Raw genomic sequence first — 19,063 nt, forward strand, 5'->3', positions numbered from 1 at the left:
GCACAAGTGTGAACTGAGCCTAAAAGTTAAGGACACCCCTAGTTGCGATCGCATATCACAGTGCGATCTTCAAGTTCGCACAGAATCAGATCGCACTAGTGTGAACCACTGTGCGATCCGATTCTGATGCGGCTCAAAAAAAGCCTCATGTGCGAGTTTGCTGTGGATGCGCTGCAAATTCAGCCATACAAAGTGTATAGCTGAACTAGCATCCGCACATCAGATCGGAGATGAGACTCCGTGAGAGAGTTTGTAACAGAGACAGACATGGACATCAGACTGAAAAAAAGTCAGCGGCGGACACTTGCCGAGTTGCCGATCACACTGAGTCTGTCAGTGATTGATAGATTATATAGTACAGAGACCAGAGCGGCTCGCTGCTGCACAGCACAGGGGAGAGGAATGGAGAGACTAAGAAGGGGAAATGAAACCAGCGGCCGGGCGCCCTAGGCAGCAGTGCGCTGTAGGCGGCTGCCTAACTTGCCTAGTGGTAGCGCCGGCCCTGCTTCTGCATGTCACATAGGAGGCAGCTGCTAATCTAGTACAGTGACTCTGTACTGGACCTGCAGCTGTTCTGTGGAACAGAAGTAGGATTGCTCCATCTGTGACTCTGAACTTACTCAGGTAAACAAAGGACTACTGCCCGGGATGCCTCTAATCCGAACTAACGCACTGCAGGCAATTAGACCTTCTTGCTGGACTAGGTGGCACGGCAAATGCTCTGGCATCCTTAATCTGTTCTCTGGGGAACTGCAACTGGACAGGTCAGAAGGTTACCCCTCCAGCTCAGGAATGTGAGGAGAGAGTGGCTGTATTATTAAAAATGTATGAACCGAGCAGAGGCAGCACTCTGCCAGCATCAGCTTTAACCCTTGCCAGGCTGAACAATTTTTAATGCGGTGTCTCAGCAACTAGATGTCTCAGATTTCCAAGGACAGTGTGAAAGAGAAATAAATGCAATGTAGAGGGGGGTGGGGACCAATGTGTACAGGGAGGGGGTAATATGCGCAGAAAGGGGGCAGTGTGTATAGGGAGGGGGGTAATGTGTGCAGAAGGTGGCAGTGTGTACAGAGAGGGGAGTAATGTGTACAGGAGGGGGCAGTGTGTACAGGGGGGGGGATAATATGCACAGGAGGGAGGTAAAATTGACAGGAAGGGGCAGTGTGTACAGGGAACAGGGTCACGTGCACACAGTGGCGTAGCGTGGGTTGTCAGCGCCCGGGGCAAGGTAAGTAAGCCCCCTACACAAATCTACACAGACCACTACACTTACACACTGACCTAGCTGACCACTACAGAGACCTACCTTATTCCTACACTAACCTACCTGATTACTATACTGACACCTACACAGACCTACCTGGCCACTGCACAGACCTACCTGACCACTACACAGACCTACCTGATTCCTGCACTAACCTACCTGATTACTATACTGACACCTACACAGACCTACCTGACCACTACACAGACCTACCTGACCACTACACAGACCTACCTGATTACTATACTGACACCTACACAGACCTACCTGACCACTACACAGACCTACCTGATTCCTGCACTAACCAACCCTGATCACTACACTGACCTACCTTATTACTACACTGACCCCCCTACACTGACATTCCTGATTCCTACACTGACCTACCTGACCCCTTCACTGACCCCTACACTTACACCCCTACACTGACCCCCCCCCCACCACACACTGACCCCTTTACTGACACCTACACTGGCCCCCCTTCTTCCCTGGCCCTCTTTCACTAACCCCCCTAGACTGACCCCCCCTACACTGACCCCTTCACTGACACATACACTGGCCCCCCTTCACTGACACCTACACTGACCCCTACACTGACATTCCTGATTCCTACACTGACCTACCTGACACCTTCACTGCCCCCTACACTTACACCCCTAAACCAACCCCCCCACACTGACCCCTTCACTGACACCTACACTGACCCCCCTTTCACTGACCCCCCTTCCCTGCCCCTCCTTTACTGACCCCCCTAGACTGACCCCCCTACACTGACCCCTTCACTGACACCTATACTGACACATACACTGTCCCCCCCTTCACTGACCCTTCTTCTCTGCCCCTAGACTGACCTCTAGACTGACCCCCCTCCTACACTGACTCCCCTACACTGACACCTACACTGACTTCCCATTCACTGAACCCTTACACTGACCCCCCTACATTGACCCCTTCACTGACCCCCTTCACTGACACCTACACTGACCCCCCCCCACATTGACACCTACACTGACCCCCCCTACATTGACCCCCCTTCACTGAACCCTTACACTGACCCCCCCTACATTGACCCCTTAACTGACCCCCTCCACTGACCCCTTTACTGACTCCCCTACACTGACCCCCCCACCAGGGCCAGATTAACGTAGGGGCTATTGGAGCTGCAGCTCCAGGCCCCTACCTTTTATATAGGCCCCGGGTTGGCCATATTCACTGTGACCGCTCTTCTGTCACTTGTAAACACAGAAGTCTGGCTTCTATGCTCGCTTCCCCAGGCAGCACCCTCAGAACCTCCCCACACAGCGCGAAGGCCTGACAAGGAGGGACAGTTGCCGATGCATGGATGTGTTTATGGGCTTCAGAGACAGCATCCCATGTTGAATTAGGCATGCATGGCTGCACCCTTCCTCCTCTGGGTGCATGCCAAGGCACGGCCCTTAAGGCCCTTCAAAATCCTCAGCACCAAGACCATGATGCTCTTAATCCGGCCCTGCCCCCCACATTGACACCTACACTGACCCCCCCCCACATTGACACCTACACTGACCCCCCCTTCACCAACCCCCCCCCCCCACTACTGATACCTACACTGACCCCCTTCACTGACCCACCCCCCACTGACACCTACACTGACCTCCCCTACAGTTCCACTTTCACTTTACTGCAGTCAGTGCTCTCCAGTCCAGACTGCTCCCCCCCTCCCTCCCTAGATGCCTTGTGTGTCTGTCAGTCCAGAAAAACATCTCTCATGGTCTCACCTCACCTCTCACAACTCTCTCTTCAGTCCTCTTCACGCTGTGCTGGCACAACTGGAAAGATAGAGATGAATGATTCCTGTGACAGTGCCGGGCGGCTGAGTGAAAAGAAGGCTGCTGATTCGCTGAGCTGACTGAGCAGAACACGCCGCCGACAGGCGGGGTTTGACTTGCAACTCTACGCCAATGGGCAGGGGAGGCACAGTCCAGCTCCGCCCCGCAATTTCCAGCCATCGGACGCCCTCCGGCTATCTACCAGCGTAAAGATGGCGGCAGCCGCAAAAGTGTGTGATGACACCGTGTTAGTAATATATATAATGTCAGACAGAGTGACACTGCAGGATGCGCCCCCCCAGATGTTGCGCCCGGTGCGGCCGGCCACTGCGTGCACAGGAAGGGGCAATGTGTACAGGCAGGGAAGTAATGTGTGCAGGAGGGGGCAGTGTGTACAGGGAATGGGGTCATGTGCACAGGAGAGGTAGTGTGTATATGGAGGGGATAATGTGTGCAGGAGAGGAGGGGGCAGTGTGTACAGTGAGGAGCATACCACCCACCTGTCACTGATTTGGCGAGACATGTTATACTTACCTGCTCTGTGCAGAGCCGCCAAAGCTCCAGACCCCCCCCCCCCCCGCCAAGTCCCCCAGAGCAAACAGCTTGCTGTGGGGGCACTCAAGCAGGCTTGCTCTCGAGCCACTGCTCTGTGTGTCTGTTCACATAGAGAACCATAGCTCTGCCCCACTTGCCCCACCCCCTCCCTTTTCTCATTGGCTCACTGGCTGTGATTGACAGCAGCGGGAGACAATGGCACCTGCTGCTATCTCAGTCAATGAGGAGGGAGAGTCCCCCAAAAGCCAAGGCTCTCATGCACTTCGCTGGGTTGCGATGGGGCTCAGGTATCTATTGGGGGGGGGGGCTGGGGGGGTGCTGCCCCCAGAAGGCATATAATGCATGAAGGTAAAAACTTGAGCCTTTAGAACTACTTGAAGTTCTAAAGTTGGGAGGTATTTTACAAATAAATATCTGAAAAGCGTGACGTGCATTTGTATTCAGCCCCCTTGAGTCAATACTTTGTAGAACCACCTTTCGCTGCAGTTGCAGCTGCAAGTCTTTTTGTATGTCTCTACCAGCTTTGCACATCTAGAGAGTTACATTTAACCACTTTACGTCCAGCCGTAGCAGATGTACTGCGGCAGGCTGGCTCTCCCAGGCAAAGCCCCGTACATGTATGGCGCTCGCCTGGGAGGAGCTAGGGGGCGATCACGCGCCTGCGCGCTCCCGCCCATCAGCGGGGAAGCTGGCACGAGTGTCAGGCGGCTCCGATGGCTGCCTTACACCAGCGATCTCTCCCACCTGACAGAGAAGGACGGACGGCTGATGTAAAGATAGGCGTCTGTCCTTCTCCCTGAGATGATCACAAAAACCTTGAGATCCTGCTATATAGGATCACATGTCTCTATGGTCATCTCACAAGCCCAACCCCCCCACAGTTAGAATCACTCCCTTAGGCTTACATTTAACCCCCTGATCACCCATAGTATTAACCCCTTCCCTGCCAATGGCACTATTACAGTAACAGTTCATATTTTTAGCACTGATTACTGTAGTAATGTCACTGGTACCCCAAAAGTGTCAAAAATGTCAGTTAGGGGTCCGATCTGTCTGCCGCAATGTGGCATTCCCGCAAAAAATTGCAGATCGCCGCCATTACTAGTAAAAAAAAAAAAAAAAAAACAATAAAAATGACATAAATCTTTCCCGTAGTTAGTAAACGCAATAACTTTTGCGCAAACCATTCAAAATACACTTATTGCAATTTTTTTTACCAAGAATATGTAGCAGAAAACAAATTGCCCTAAAATGTTAAAAAATTTAGATTTTTACATATTTTTCTTGGGACTGTTATATAGCAGATTGTGAAAAATAGTGTGTTTTTTTCAAAATTGTGGCATTTTTGTTTATAGCGCAAAAAATATAAATCGCACAGGTGATCAAATACCACCAAAAGAAAGCTCTATTTGTGGGAAAAAAGGGCCTCAATTTCGTTTGGGTACAGCATCGCATGACCGCGCAATTGTCCATTAAAGTCACGCAGTGCCGAATCGCAAAATAGGGCCTGGTCATTAAGCAGCAAAATCCTCCGGTCTGAAAATGGTTAACAGCAATTTTCAAGACTTGCCAAAGGTTCTCAATTGGATTTATGTCGGGGCTTTGACTGGGCCATTCTAACACATGAATATGCTTTGATCTAAACCATTCGATTGTAGCTCTGGCTGTATCTTTAAGGTCGTTGTATTGCAGGAAGGTGAACCTCCACCCCAGTCTCAAGTCTTTTGCAAACTCTAACAGGTTTTCTTCTAAGATTGCCCTGTATTTGGCTCCATCCATCTTCCCATCAACTCTAACCAGCTTCTCTGTCCCTGCTAAAGAAAAGCATCCCCACAACATAATGCTGTCACCACCATATTTCACGGTGATGATACTATATTCAGGGTGATATGCAGTGTTAGTTTTCCGCCACACATAGCGTTTTCTCATCTGACCAGAGCACACATGTTTGATGTGTCCCCAACATGGCTTCTCACAACCTGCAAACAGGGCTTCTTATGGCTTTTTTTCAACAATGGCTCCTTTCTTGCCACTCTTCCATAAAGGTCAGATTTGTGGGGTGCATGACAAATAGTTGTCCTGTAGACAGATTCTCCCACCTGAGCTGTGGATCTCTGCAGATCCTCCAGAGTTACCATGGGCCTCTTGGCCGCTCCTCTGATTAATGCTCTCCTTGCCCAGCCTGGACAGCCATGTCTTGGCAGGTTTTCAGTTGTGCCATACTCTTTCCATTTTTGGATGATGGATTTAACAGTGCCCTGTGAGATGTTCAAAGTGTTGGATATTTTTTTTAAAACCTAACCGTGCTTTAAACTTCTTCACAACTTTATCCCTGACCTGTCTGGTGTGTTCCTTGGCCTTCATGAAGCTGTTTGTTCATTAAGGTTCTCTAACAAGCCTCTGAGGGCTTCACAGAACAGCTGTATTTATACTGAGAATAAGTTACACACAGGTGGACTCTATTTACTAATTAGGTAACTTCTTAAGGCAATTGGTTCCACTAGATTTTAGTTAGGAGTATCAGAGTAAAGGGGGCCAAATACAAATGCACGCCACACTTTTCAGATATTTATTTGCCAAAAAATGTTGAAAACCATTTATCATTTTCTTTCCACTTCACAATTATGTGCCACTTTGTGTTGGTTTATCACATAGAATCCCAATAAAATACATTTACGTTTTTGGTTGTAACATGACAAAATGTGGAAAATTTCAAGGGGTATGAATACTTTTTCAGGGCACTGTATACACAGATCACTATACATATCAATACATGTTATAAGAGACATTTTTAAATGTATGTATATATATATATATATATATATATATATATATACACTGTATATATATATATATATATATATATATATATATATATATATATATATATACTATATATATATATATATATATATACTATATATATATATTGAGAAGTAGATGAGCCTTTCCATAATCATGCAAGATCACAGGCACTCACTCACCTCACTTTTTTGCACATTGTGACTGTTCACTGTGTTTGACATTCTCTTCCCCATCAGAGATTAAAAAGTGCCAAATCATAATAAACATTGTTCCCCAAAAGATGTTTAAATGCATTGAATAGTCGCAATGTGTTCAGGTATGCTTAATTACACTTTAATAAAAGTACTAAATCTATTTGCATCTTATAACTTCATATACTTTAATTAAAGAAAAGTTTACCTTGATATCCACTATCCGGATCCCCAGATGGCAAATTAAAGTAGTATTGAATATCTCTTCCCTTATACAACATTTTCCTTGATAAATTCCCCACTTGGTAGCTGAATTCATAGGAAAGGTCCTAAAACCATAATTATAGGTACATTTTCAAAATGTATAATAGACACCACGTTGACATATTTAAGCAGAACATCCGACCAAAAATAAAATAAAGATGAAAAACCCATCAATAGAGAAAATAACAAAACCAGCTGTTGCTCAAATACCCACCTTCAATCCAGAGATTTCCCCCACAGTACTTTTTCCTATGACTTGATCTACTCAGTCTGATGGCCAGCATTGTTCAACCTATCGGCATTCATGTCCTGAACTGATTGTCTCTTTGTATTGCTTCTTCCCATCAAATTCCAGCCCTGCTGTACAGGGACAGCAAGTGACTGATGACAGGTCAAATTCAGATACTTATACTACATTTATTTGTGTTTTATAGATCTGCCCAGAGTTTAGTTTTAAATATAGACAGCATAATATTCAAAGTACTGGTTAAATCACACTTTAATTCCTGGCTTACATACCAGCTTGATATCATCAGTATATTGGCACATTTTTTTCTTTTTTTTGTAAGATGAAATAACATTTTTTATGTTTAGTTTGATGAAGAATTGATTACACTTTGTCATTTACTTTGACCATGACCATATCAGCTGAGGTTCTAACATAGTTGTTTGCTTTAAAAACTGAGGCATAAATATGACAACGGTGCCAATTTAATAGGAAGATTCCAATTTTCATCCAAAAACAACTATTTACTTAGAAATGGCATGATTTATTGAGCAGAGACAGGGCTTCCAGTGACAGGGTTGCATAACAACCTTAAAGAAAACCTTTAGCCAGACTATTAGTTTCAACAAAAATCCTCCCATAAATTGTACGTGCATTTAATGTATTTTATGCCTTTCATTTACCTGTAATAGGTAGAGAACATTGCAAGTGAATAACAAAAAAAGTATGGAAAGGGAAAATGATGCAAGTAAACAATTCAAATACTTGTTTTTCTCTGTGCTTTTACCTGCAATTTTTTTTTAAGTTGGCGACAAGGTCTCTTTAAACTGGGAGGTTGAGCAGATGGAAAAAGAGGATATTTCACTATAACCATTTTAGTAGTGTAGAAAGTTATATTGTATAGGAAAATTAGTTGTTTACAGTTATTGACTTGCCCCAATTGCCCTATTTAGGTAATTTAGAGACAATTAGGCTCCTTTCACATCTAGGCGTTTTGGGGCGTTTTTGGGGAGTTTTTCTGCTCTAGGATCAGCTCTCAAAACGCCCAACAAGACAAATCCTATTCATTTCAATAGCCCCTGTTCACATCTGAGCGTTTTGACACTGTGAGCAAAATGCCCAACGCTCAAAAAAGTACATGAGCTTCTTTTTGGGCAGATTACAGGCGTTTTCCATTGGTTTCTATTCAATCTAAAAACGCCTACACAAAAAACGCCTGTAAAAACGATTGTAAATCGCGGTAAAAATCGCGGTAAAAATCGCTGTAAAAAACGCGCGATAACGCTACGCTCAGGTCTGAATGTAGCCTTACATGGAATTAAACTTTACATTTTTTTTTCTTTAACTAGGATGAACTTATGTCACATAACTCAAAAGGTGCTTACACCTGGGCAGCTCCATCATTAACATTTTGGCCAGAGAAATATATATTAATGAAATAATACAATGCAACCACACTAGTGAATGTGAAACCTTTAGAATGAATGGGTAGCAGCCAACACTGACATGTGTTCCCACACTTAAAAAAGAAAGTAAAAATACAGCACTACCTATAATTGCTGTGAAAATCCATACCCAAGTAATGGTGCAACCTCTTCTATGGAATAATAGTATCAACCTGTGTGACTACACCACAAATTATTACATAAACCAAAACATCAACAAAATAAATTGTGCCTCAAACTAGTTATAGCATAATAGCATTAATTACTAAAACAAGACACTTATGTCCATATAAACCATAACATGACAGTCAACATATACAATTCTCACACATTAAACATAAAGTCCTCACGGTTTTTATGTTATAGAAACAGTCAATATTGAATATATTTGTAGCACCACCCCCGCAGGAGCTGCTGATTATATTATTGGGTCTACACCCTGCCTAACAACCCAATCAAATTGGCTCGATCCCTCCTCAGGCACAACTGACCCAGAATAGGACTGGACTATCAAATAGATACACAGGTTGGAATACAATACTTCACTATGCAACAATACCTTGTTACCTTCTTGAATAGTAGTCCTTCTGGGTGACACAATGGAACAACGCACAAGATTGTAATTAACCAAACTTAGTTTACTATATATCAAATTGAATAGGGGAGATACAATACAATACAATACAAGTCCATAAAAGGTTATTTAAAACAGCTTTAAAAAGGTAAAAGAATACCCCCACACTCCTCCTGCATTAAGGCTAGACACAGTACCAGGTAGGTGGGCCTATCTGAGTCCCTCCCCCAGAGTTCTCTTCTTTCTTGTTGATCTTCGCTAGCAAGGTTATTGAATAGAGCTCATTTGTAATCCAAATTAGGAATAAAGATCAAGAGAGAGAAAACAACGAGCTGTTAGTTGTCACCGCAGGGTGTCTGCGTAACTGAGCAATAACTTCTGCGAGAGAGATAAGCCTCTGGCGACTCCTTTACAGACCGTATTGTTTGTCTATGAGTCTCCTGAGAGAGTATGGTGATAAACCCCGGGGTTTTATCACCTCCTGCTGCGCTACCGCTATCTGTAGATAAAACTGTCTCTTCAGCAGATAAAGTCAGTTATTGGGCATATGCCCTCTCACCAACAGAAGTTTCTCCTTCGCGCGCTTCCACTGCGGTCTCAGTCCTTTGGCTATATGCCAGCCGCGCGGGGTCCTTCTGGCGGATGACTTCCGGTCTCGGCAAACAGCAGTATGACCTCCAGGAATGTGCCTCGTGCTTGAGATGGGACGGTTCCACGTCGTCCCTCCAGGCTAAAAGGCTCTGGCCCAATATCCAGTGTCAGTCCTTCACTCTCGCTCGCTGGTTCCTCAGAGTCCAGCGCAGAAAGGCCCCCCTTTCGCGCGCTTCTCTCTTCCTTTAAATAACCTCCCCCATAGTGCCGTGCGGTGCAGCCGTGCACCCTGGATCTTGCAAAGCAGCCTGGGAGATGTAGTTTCTTCATCTTGTGAAAAGGAAGTCACAGCCCAGGAAATTCCATGCAGCTACCACTAGAGGGAGCCTAGTTCCTCCCCACATATCAAACAGTGTCTTTAGGCATGTTTAACCCCGCTACACACTCCCCCCACTTGAGAAACTTTGGTCCCCAAAGAGGTCAACAGTATGTACCCTAGTGCATAGGTTGGCATTATACAACAAAAACATTAACATTTTGCTGAAATAAGTCAATCTGAATACATCCAATTTTGTATTCTAATAGCAGTGCAACAGTAAAACGATAAAGTGCAATTAATAAGCAAATAAGTGATTTCTACAGTGTTAATATAGTGCTCCTTTAAAAAGCACATGTGCCTTTGCAATTTCTTAAACACTTACATCTTAAAGTTTGTGTTGAAAAAAAAACATCAAAAGGTGAGAAAGAGAAAAACATAGTGAGGTCAGAGCAACAAAATGTGCGCAAACATTAACTCACAAAGTAAACCAAATTGTGAACATCAAAAACTGTGCTTATATATAATGGCCAAACCCAATATCCTTATGTACAAACTTAAATGCAAACGTTTTCTACTTCAATACTTTGTTCTCATGATCTCTCACAGACCCCCCAAAACTTGGGTGGCTTGTACAGTTGTGCCTGGGGGTGAGCTAGGGTTGTCCCCCACCAAATCTACAGTGGAGGAACTAGGCTGGTCAGGAGATCTTTTGGAAGTAAAAACAGCTTCTTCCGAACATTCACCCAATTGATCATAGGTCAGTCTCTTAGGTGGGTGAATGACTCTCCTTTCCCTCTGTTCCCGTGGAGGCATGCTCTCAGAGGTACTAGGATCAGGCACTTCTGAGGATTCTTCCATGTCCCCCTCCTCATGTTCCAACACAGAGGCACCTGATGGTTCAAGAGAGGTCAGTTCTTCTTCAGAGAAGGGTGCAACCTCCTCCTCAGGATCTTCATCCTCGGCTGCTTCTTCTGGAAGCATATGAAAGGGTATGAATTCAGGGGCTTCTGCCCGAAGGGCTCCTCTATCAGCCAAGTCAGACGAAGACAGGGAGGCAGGTGTGGGTTCTGGCAACTGAGATGACCACAACCAGTCAGGTACCTCCTCTTCATCTTCCAAATCTTCAGATGGAGAACTTCCCTCTCCCTCATCTGGGAGCGTCGTCTGAGATCTGGTAACTGGTCTGGACCGGCGAGAAGTCGAAGGGGCCTCTGACAAGTCTTCCACAGGGGGCATACGAACCGCTTCAGAGAGAGGCAGCAAATGGTTCCGATGCCAAGCCTTCAATGGACCCACACTTCCTTCAGGCCGAATTTGGTACACAGGTAGGTTTGGCAGTTGCTTGCAGATAACATAAGGTTGGGACTTCCAGCGGTCTGCCAACTTGTGTTTTCCCGGGACACCCAAGTTTCTCAACAAAACCCTGTCCCCTGGTTGCAGGTCATGGATCCGAACTTTTAGGTCGAAATTTTTTTTATTCCGCAGTCCACGTTGATCAGATGTGGCCTGAGCCTTGTCATAGGCCGCTTTCAGACTCTTCCGCAGTCGGTCCACATATCCTCTATGCGATGCTGAAGAGGTATGATCAGGCGAAATGCCAAAGGCCAAATCCACTGGCAACCGAGCCTCCCTTCCAAACATCAGCCGATAAGGGGAATATCCAGTAGCATCACTGACAGTGCTGTTGTAGGCATGCACAATGGCAGCTACGTGCCTGCCCCAATGCTGTTTCTTCTCTGAGCTCAAAGTCCCCAACATATCCAAAAGAGTCCTGTTAAATCGTTCAGGCTGAGCATCCCCCTGTGGATGGTAGGGAGTGGTTCTAGTCTTTTGAATGCCTAACATATCTAACAGTCTCTTGATCAGTCTGCTTTCAAAGTCCCTTCCCTGATCAGAATGGAGGCGTTGTGGTAACCCATAATGTACAAAGAACTTCTCTACAAGAACTTTGGCTACCGTTGAGGCCTTCTGATCCCTTGTTGGGAATGCTTGAGCATATCTGGTAAAATGGTCTGTTACCACAAGGACATTCCCCCGGCCACTCAGATCAGGCTCTAAGCAAAGGAAATCAATGCACACCAGCTCCATGGGTCCCTGACTTTGTAGATGGCCCATTGGGGCTGCTTGACGTGGCAGAGTCTTCCTCTGTATACACCGGACACAAGAATGACAGTATCCTTCAACTTCGGCCCTCATACAAGGCCAGTAGAACCTGTCCCTGACAAGCTGAAAGGTTCTTTCGGGCCCCAGATGGCCATGATTATCATGAAGAGCGGCCAGAACTCCCTCTCTGTATTTAGCTGGTAAGAACAGTTGCCACTTCTCCTCCAGATCTTCAGATGGACCTCTCCGGTAGACCACTCCTTCTCTGATCTGTAACCGGGTCCACTCTCTATGTAACAGACGGGCCCCCTGAGGGGAGTCAGTTAGAAGCAACTCAGGGCTCTGGATCTCCAGGGCTTCCAAGAGAAGTTTTCCCAAAGGGTCTTCCAACTGCTCCTTCCGCAAGTCCCTTTTGGACAGCCGGGGCAAACCCTCCCCTTCAACCTGGGTCACCTGGCAGTAGCATTTGGGTACTCCGATAGCCGAAACCCCAATCTCTTCTGCTCTTGACCCTCCTCGGGATCGAAATTCAGTTCCCTGATATAGGGCACGCACCCCTTCTGGAGCCAAATGAGTCCATTCTTCCGCAGGTTCCTGTGGAACATGCAACCTTCTGGATAGGGCATCTGCATCCCTATTTCCGATTCCTGGCCGATACTTCAGGCTAAAATTGAAGCTAGAGAGGGCAGCCAACCATCGATGTCCTGTTGCATCCAGCTTGGCCGTAGTCAACAGATAGGTGAGGGGATTATTATCTGTCTTGACAATGAATTCAGCCCCGTACAGGTAGTCTTTCAATTTGTCAACCACTGCCCACTTCAAGGCCAAGAATTCAAGTTTGTGAGTAGGATAATTCCTTTCAGCAGGCAGTAGGCTTCTGCTCACATAGGCAACAGGTCGCAGATGACCCTCATGCTCCTGATAAAGTACCCCCCCCAGCCCATCTCGGCTGGCATCAACATGCAGTTCATATGGTTTTGTGGGGTCCGCATAGGCCAACACAGGGGCAGTGGTTAGGGTTTCCTTCAGCTGGACAAAGGCCCCTTCGCATTCCGGGGTCCACTGATCCTGGATGGATTCCTTAGCCTTCCGGGGGCCCATGGTGGACTTCGCCGGCTTTACCAACTCAGGGACATCATCTTCTTCATTCTTCAGGAGCTCATTTAGGGGTCGGGCAATCTGGGCGAACCCCTCCACAAACCTCCTGTAATAGGAGCAAAAGCCCAAGAATGACCGGAGTTCGGTCACATTTGTGGGTCTCGGCCAGGAAGCAACAGCATCCAGCTTGTCCGGGTCAGTGGCCACCCCTTCTTCAGACACGATATGGCCCAGGTAATGGACCGAGGACTGATAGAATTGGCACTTCTCAGGAGAAAGTTTCAGACCTTCTTCATGTAGCCTCTTCAAGACCTTTTCCAACCTCTCCTCATGTTCTTCTAAAGTTCTGCCAAACACGATAACATCATCCAAGTATACCAGTACCTCTATCAAATTCATATCTCCAACGGTCCTCTCCATCAGCCTTTGGAAGGTAGCAGGGGCCCCGGACAACCCCTGAGGCATGCGATTGAACTCAAAGAACCCCACAGGGGTGATGAAGGCTGTTTTCTCCCGATCTTCAGGGTGCATGGGGATCTGATAATACCCACTCTTTAAGTCCATCACACTGAACCACTTCGCCCCTGACAGACTCTGTAGGGCATCTTCGATTCGAGGAGTGGTATACTGGTCTGGGATGGTTCTTCTGTTCAGCGTTCGGTAGTCGATACAAAGCCTCAAAGATCCATTTTTCTTTCGGACTACCACTATCGGGGAAGCATACGGGCTCCTGGATTCTCGGATAATCCCGATCTTTTTGAGCTCTGCCAGCTGTTGACGTAGATCTTCTAAGTCACCTAAGGGGACTCGCCGGACTCTCTCCCTGAAAGGCTTGTCCTCACTCAGGCGGATCTTATGAGTGGCGCTCCTGGCACATCCCACGTCAAACTCGTCCTTAGAGAATATTTCCCTACATCGAGCAAGTTGTGCCTTGGCCCTCTTCACCCATTCCGGCGGGAGGGCAGCGTTTCCAGAGCAAAGCTCCTCTATAACCGCTTCACCCTGTTCCTTTTCTTTGAAATCAATGGGGGCAACTGGGGTAGCCGGGTTGACTTGGCCCAGGAGCACTCTGGCCGGTACCTTCACTGGTGTAATAGAGGTGTTTCTGACACTCACTAAAACCCTTCCACGGTTTTCCTGTAACACCTTCAAAGGGATCACCTCAGGGATCACTTCTATCCCTCTCTGTCTCTCCTTTTGACCTGATTCAAAGATAATGAAGGGACCCGGCTGTTGCCATGTGAGTTTAACAGAAGCCTTAAAACAGGCCACCTCTCCTGGCTGTAAGACCTTTTCTGCTCTATCCAGCTTCCAGAGTCGTCCAACTCCTTCTGCGGGGGTCTCTTGCTCCAACACTAATCGTTGGTAGGCCTGCCGTAGCATGGGATGGATCCTTGGCGCCTGAGCATCTTGTCCCTGGACCAGTTGTATCAGAAGGCGCCTTACCAGGTCAGTGTTTGTTCCTACGATGAGAGAGCTTTTGTTGGCCCCGGGTGGACGAGGACAGACCACCGCTAAGGTGTCGAAGGTTTCCGCTTCACCAGCCACTGATGGATCAAAGGTCAACTTGATTGGCAGATACCCGTCATAGGGAAAACTTTGGGTCCCAATACCCCATATCTCCAGATCTTCCAACTTCTGCAAAGGTAGATGGGTAAGATATTTATCATAGAAGTCTCTATACAAAAGAGTCACCTGGGCCCCTGTGTCAAGGAGGGCTCTTGTGTAAATTCCTTCCACCTGAACCGAGACCACTGGGGAGGGCCCGACCAAGTTAGTTGGGAATTCTCTTGATGTAGCCTTGTTATCTGATTCAGTTCTCTGTACCCTGGCCCTCTTCTCCTTTTTCTTCCTTGATCTAGGCCCCCGCCGAATCCGGTGTGCATTGACTTTCCTTCCCTCAGTAACCCGGAGTCTAGAACTGGGGGTGTTATATTTGGGTCTGACCCCCTGACTCAGTTTCCCTGATCCTGCACCACTTCTGGAGTCCCTTAAGACTGGCGGACACCCGGTTGACTCCTTCACCGGTGTCCTCTGAAGTTTCCCGCTGGCTCGCGAGGTTTCGCGGCAGCATTTCCTGAGCTGGGACATACCCTTCTAACATGCCCAACTCCCCCGCAGTTGAAACAAGTTAACAATCTTACAGGCCGTGGCTCTGGATCTGTGCTGAGACTAACAGGTTCATCTGGCCTCTCCGATATACTCCCCTTGGGTAGAGTGGATACCTGACCAGTCAGGATGGACACCATTTCTATCAACTGAGACACTTGGGTCTTTAGGAGTTCAACTTGAGAGTCACCCTCTTCCACACTTATCACTCCAACCCGGGCAGTTGAGTCAAACTGCCGACTTTTCTTCTTGTTGTCCAACATGACCTCTTCCTCTCTGACCATTCGAATCAGATCGGGGTATTCTAGAATGCCGCCATCTCGACGAGTTCGTAACAGTATGGCAATGGGATCTAAAGGTTGAGCCCCTTTCAGAACCTGTCGTGCACGAGTCTCATCTATTTTCCGGGGGTCTATTCCTTTCTTTAACAGAATCTGGTGGATAATCCTATCCAGACGTTTAATGAATTCGGACAACTTCTCCCCCTCTTCTTGATAACAGTGGTCCAACTGGTAGAGAAGTTCAGCCGCGTTCTCCGTCCGACCAAACACATCTTGCAGAATGTCCAAATAATCCTGTGCAGTGCAGTTCTTCTTGCTAAGCTTTAGATTACGTACAGCCTCTAATGCAGGTCCCCTTAAACTCTCTGTGATCCTCTGCTTCTTGTGCTGTTCTGGTACCTCCCATTCCTCCAAAGCCTGAGTGGCGGTATCTAGCCACTCTTCGAACCCATCTTCTGCTGAAGGCACAGGCTGTTTCCCAGAGAATGTCCGGAGCTTCCTATATCCAGTCATCAGATAGCTCGAGGAGTCCCTGCTACATTTTGCCACAATCTCCCCAAGAACAGCACACAGTTCTGAGCTAAAAGTCGACAAAGGTGATGACTCAGGATGCCCTTCTTGGACACCTTTTTCTTGGCTGGATACCCCATGGGTGGTGGATGAGGGACCCGCAGTAGGAACTCCTGGATGTATCAGGAAAAGTTCTGTTTGGTCAATAGTTTTTACACTGTTTCCATTGAAATAATCAGGGACCCCTTTCCTCCACTCACACAGTGCATACGTGTGTGGGGCAGTGGTGTCAGTTTTTATGTCAATCACCCAGAATGTCCTGTCTGTGGATAGTGCCCTTAAAACAGGGAGGAGCTTTTCTTCAGTCCAGGCTTCTCCCTTGATTTCAACCACCAGGCCATTTTCCACTATGACATTCTCTTCCTTGCACCACTCAGCAGCAGCGACAGGATCCATTTCTGCGTGGGAGGGGATTCTGGGGCTGAGAGGGTTGTGTTGCAGGACTGTAGAAATCCCGGACGAGCCCCCACGTGTAGCACCACCCCCGCAGGAGCTGCTGATTATATTATTGGGTCTACACCCTGCCTAACAACCCAATCAAATTGGCTCGATCCCTCCTCAGGCACAACTGACCCAGAATAGGACTGGACTATCAAATAGATACACAGGTTGGAATACAATACTTCACTATGCAACAATACCTTGTTACCTTCTTGAATAGTAGTCCTTCTGGGTGACACAATGGAACAACGCACAAGATTGTAATTAACCAAACTTAGTTTACTATATATCAAATTGAATAGGGGAGATACAATACAATACAATACAAGTCCATAAAAGGTTATTTAAAACAGCTTTAAAAAGGTAAAAGAATACCCCCACACTCCTCCTGCATTAAGGCTAGACACAGTACCAGGTAGGTGGGCCTATCTGAGTCCCTCCCCCAGAGTTCTCTTCTTTCTTGTTGATCTTCGCTAGCAAGGTTATTGAATAGAGCTCATTTGTAATCCAAATTAGGAATAAAGATCAAGAGAGAGAAAACAACGAGCTGTTAGTTGTCACCGCAGGGTGTCTGCGTAACTGAGCAATAACTTCTGCGAGAGAGATAAGCCTCTGGCGACTCCTTTACAGACCGTATTGTTTGTCTATGAGTCTCCTGAGAGAGTATGGTGATAAACCCCGGGGTTTTATCACCTCCTGCTGCGCTACCGCTATCTGTAGATAAAACTGTCTCTTCAGCAGATAAAGTCAGTTATTGGGCATATGCCCTCTCACCAACAGAAGTTTCTCCTTCGCGCGCTTCCACTGCGGTCTCAGTCCTTTGGCTATATGCCAGCCGCGCGGGGTCCTTCTGGCGGATGACTTCCGGTCTCGGCAAACAGCAGTATGACCTCCAGGAATGTGCCTCGTGCTTGAGATGGGACGGTTCCACGTCGTCCCTCCAGGCTAAAAGGCTCTGGCCCAATATCCAGTGTCAGTCCTTCACTCTCGCTCGCTGGTTCCTCAGAGTCCAGCGCAGAAAGGCCCCCCTTTCGCGCGCTTCTCTCTTCCTTTAAATAACCTCCCCCATAGTGCCGTGCGGTGCAGCCGTGCACCCTGGATCTTGCAAAGCAGCCTGGGAGATGTAGTTTCTTCATCTTGTGAAAAGGAAGTCACAGCCCAGGAAATTCCATGCAGCTACCACTAGAGGGAGCCTAGTTCCTTCCCACATATCAAACAGTGTCTTTAGGCATGTTTAACCCCGCTACATATTTAATTTTCTTTCAAAAACACTTCTCCTTGCGATATATGTTCTCTCGATCCATGCAATATATGGCTGATAATCCATCATGTGAATCCTCAACCTCGTGTACTAACAGTTCACCTCCATGTGTGGACCTATATGTGTATGGGTCAAAAGCGCATTTCCCCTTGAAATTGGGACCACCATTAATATTAAGTTGCTTTTAAGTTGCAGACTCTAGTCCGGCCACATCTGGAGTATGCTGTCCAGTTCTGGGCACCGGTCCTCAGGAAGGATGTGCTGGATCTGGAGAGAGTCCAGAGAAGGTCAACAAAAATAATTAGGGGAATGGAGGGCATCAGCTATGAGGAAAGACTACAAGCACTGAACTTATTCTCTCTGGAGAAGAGACGATTGAGGGGGGATATGATATCAATGTACAAATACTGTACTGGCGACCCTAGCATAAGGAACAAACTATTCAGAGAAAGGGAATACAATAAAACAGGTGGCCACTACCTAAAACTAGAGGAAAGGCGGTTTAACCTTAAAACACGTAGGGGGATCTTCACTGTAAGAGCAGTAAGGATGTGGAATTCTCTTCCGCAAACAGTTGTATCAGCAGGGAGCATCGATAGTTTCAAAAAACTATTAGATGGGCACCTTAAAGACCACAACATACAGGGGTATACAATGTACGGTTAGCAGCAAACACACACACACATCATAGGTTGAACTGGATGGACTGATTACTTTTTTCAACCTCACTAACTATGTAACTATGTAAGCTTTCCTCCTGGAATACACCTTTTAAGTCTTTGGTAAGTATTTGAATAATACCAAATGGTTGATTTTTCTTCCTTGATCCACCACTTCCAAAAAGGAATATACTCAAAGAAACCAGAATGAATCTATCATAATGCATTTTTATATAAAATCATATGCAATAGTGAATGTATAACTTATGAAATACTGGGTTTGATTTGCTAAAACTGGGAAGTGCAAAAGCTGGTGCAGCTCTGCATAGAAACCAATCAGCTTCCAGGTTTTTTTCATCAAAGCTTAATTGAACAAGCTAAAATTAGAAGCCGATTGGCTACCATGCACAGCTGCCACAGATTTCATACTCTCCAGTTTTAATAAATCAACCCCATTGAGTGACTCCTCTACTGTATATACTGGCAGACAACCTTCATA

The 19,063-nt window shown here is 46.6% G+C and overlaps 1 protein-coding gene across 1 annotated transcript in view; it reads right to left on the reverse strand.

Moving 5' to 3' along the window:
* The window catches only part of PKD1L1 (polycystin 1 like 1, transient receptor potential channel interacting), a gene marked incomplete at its 5' end in the record, with an annotated part of 292,229 nt that overhangs the window by 185,302 nt on the left and 87,864 nt on the right, over positions 1 to 19,063 (reverse strand). The window contains one exon of the mRNA XM_082258926.1: positions 6,832 to 6,952. Within this exon, the coding sequence (XP_082115052.1) occupies positions 6,832 to 6,952 (121 nt within the window). The remainder of the gene's footprint in view (positions 1 to 6,831; positions 6,953 to 19,063) is intronic.

This window comes from Pelophylax lessonae (assembly GCF_965119305.1).
Source record: "Pelophylax lessonae genome assembly, chromosome: 5".
NCBI lineage: Eukaryota > Metazoa > Chordata > Amphibia > Anura > Ranidae > Pelophylax > Pelophylax lessonae.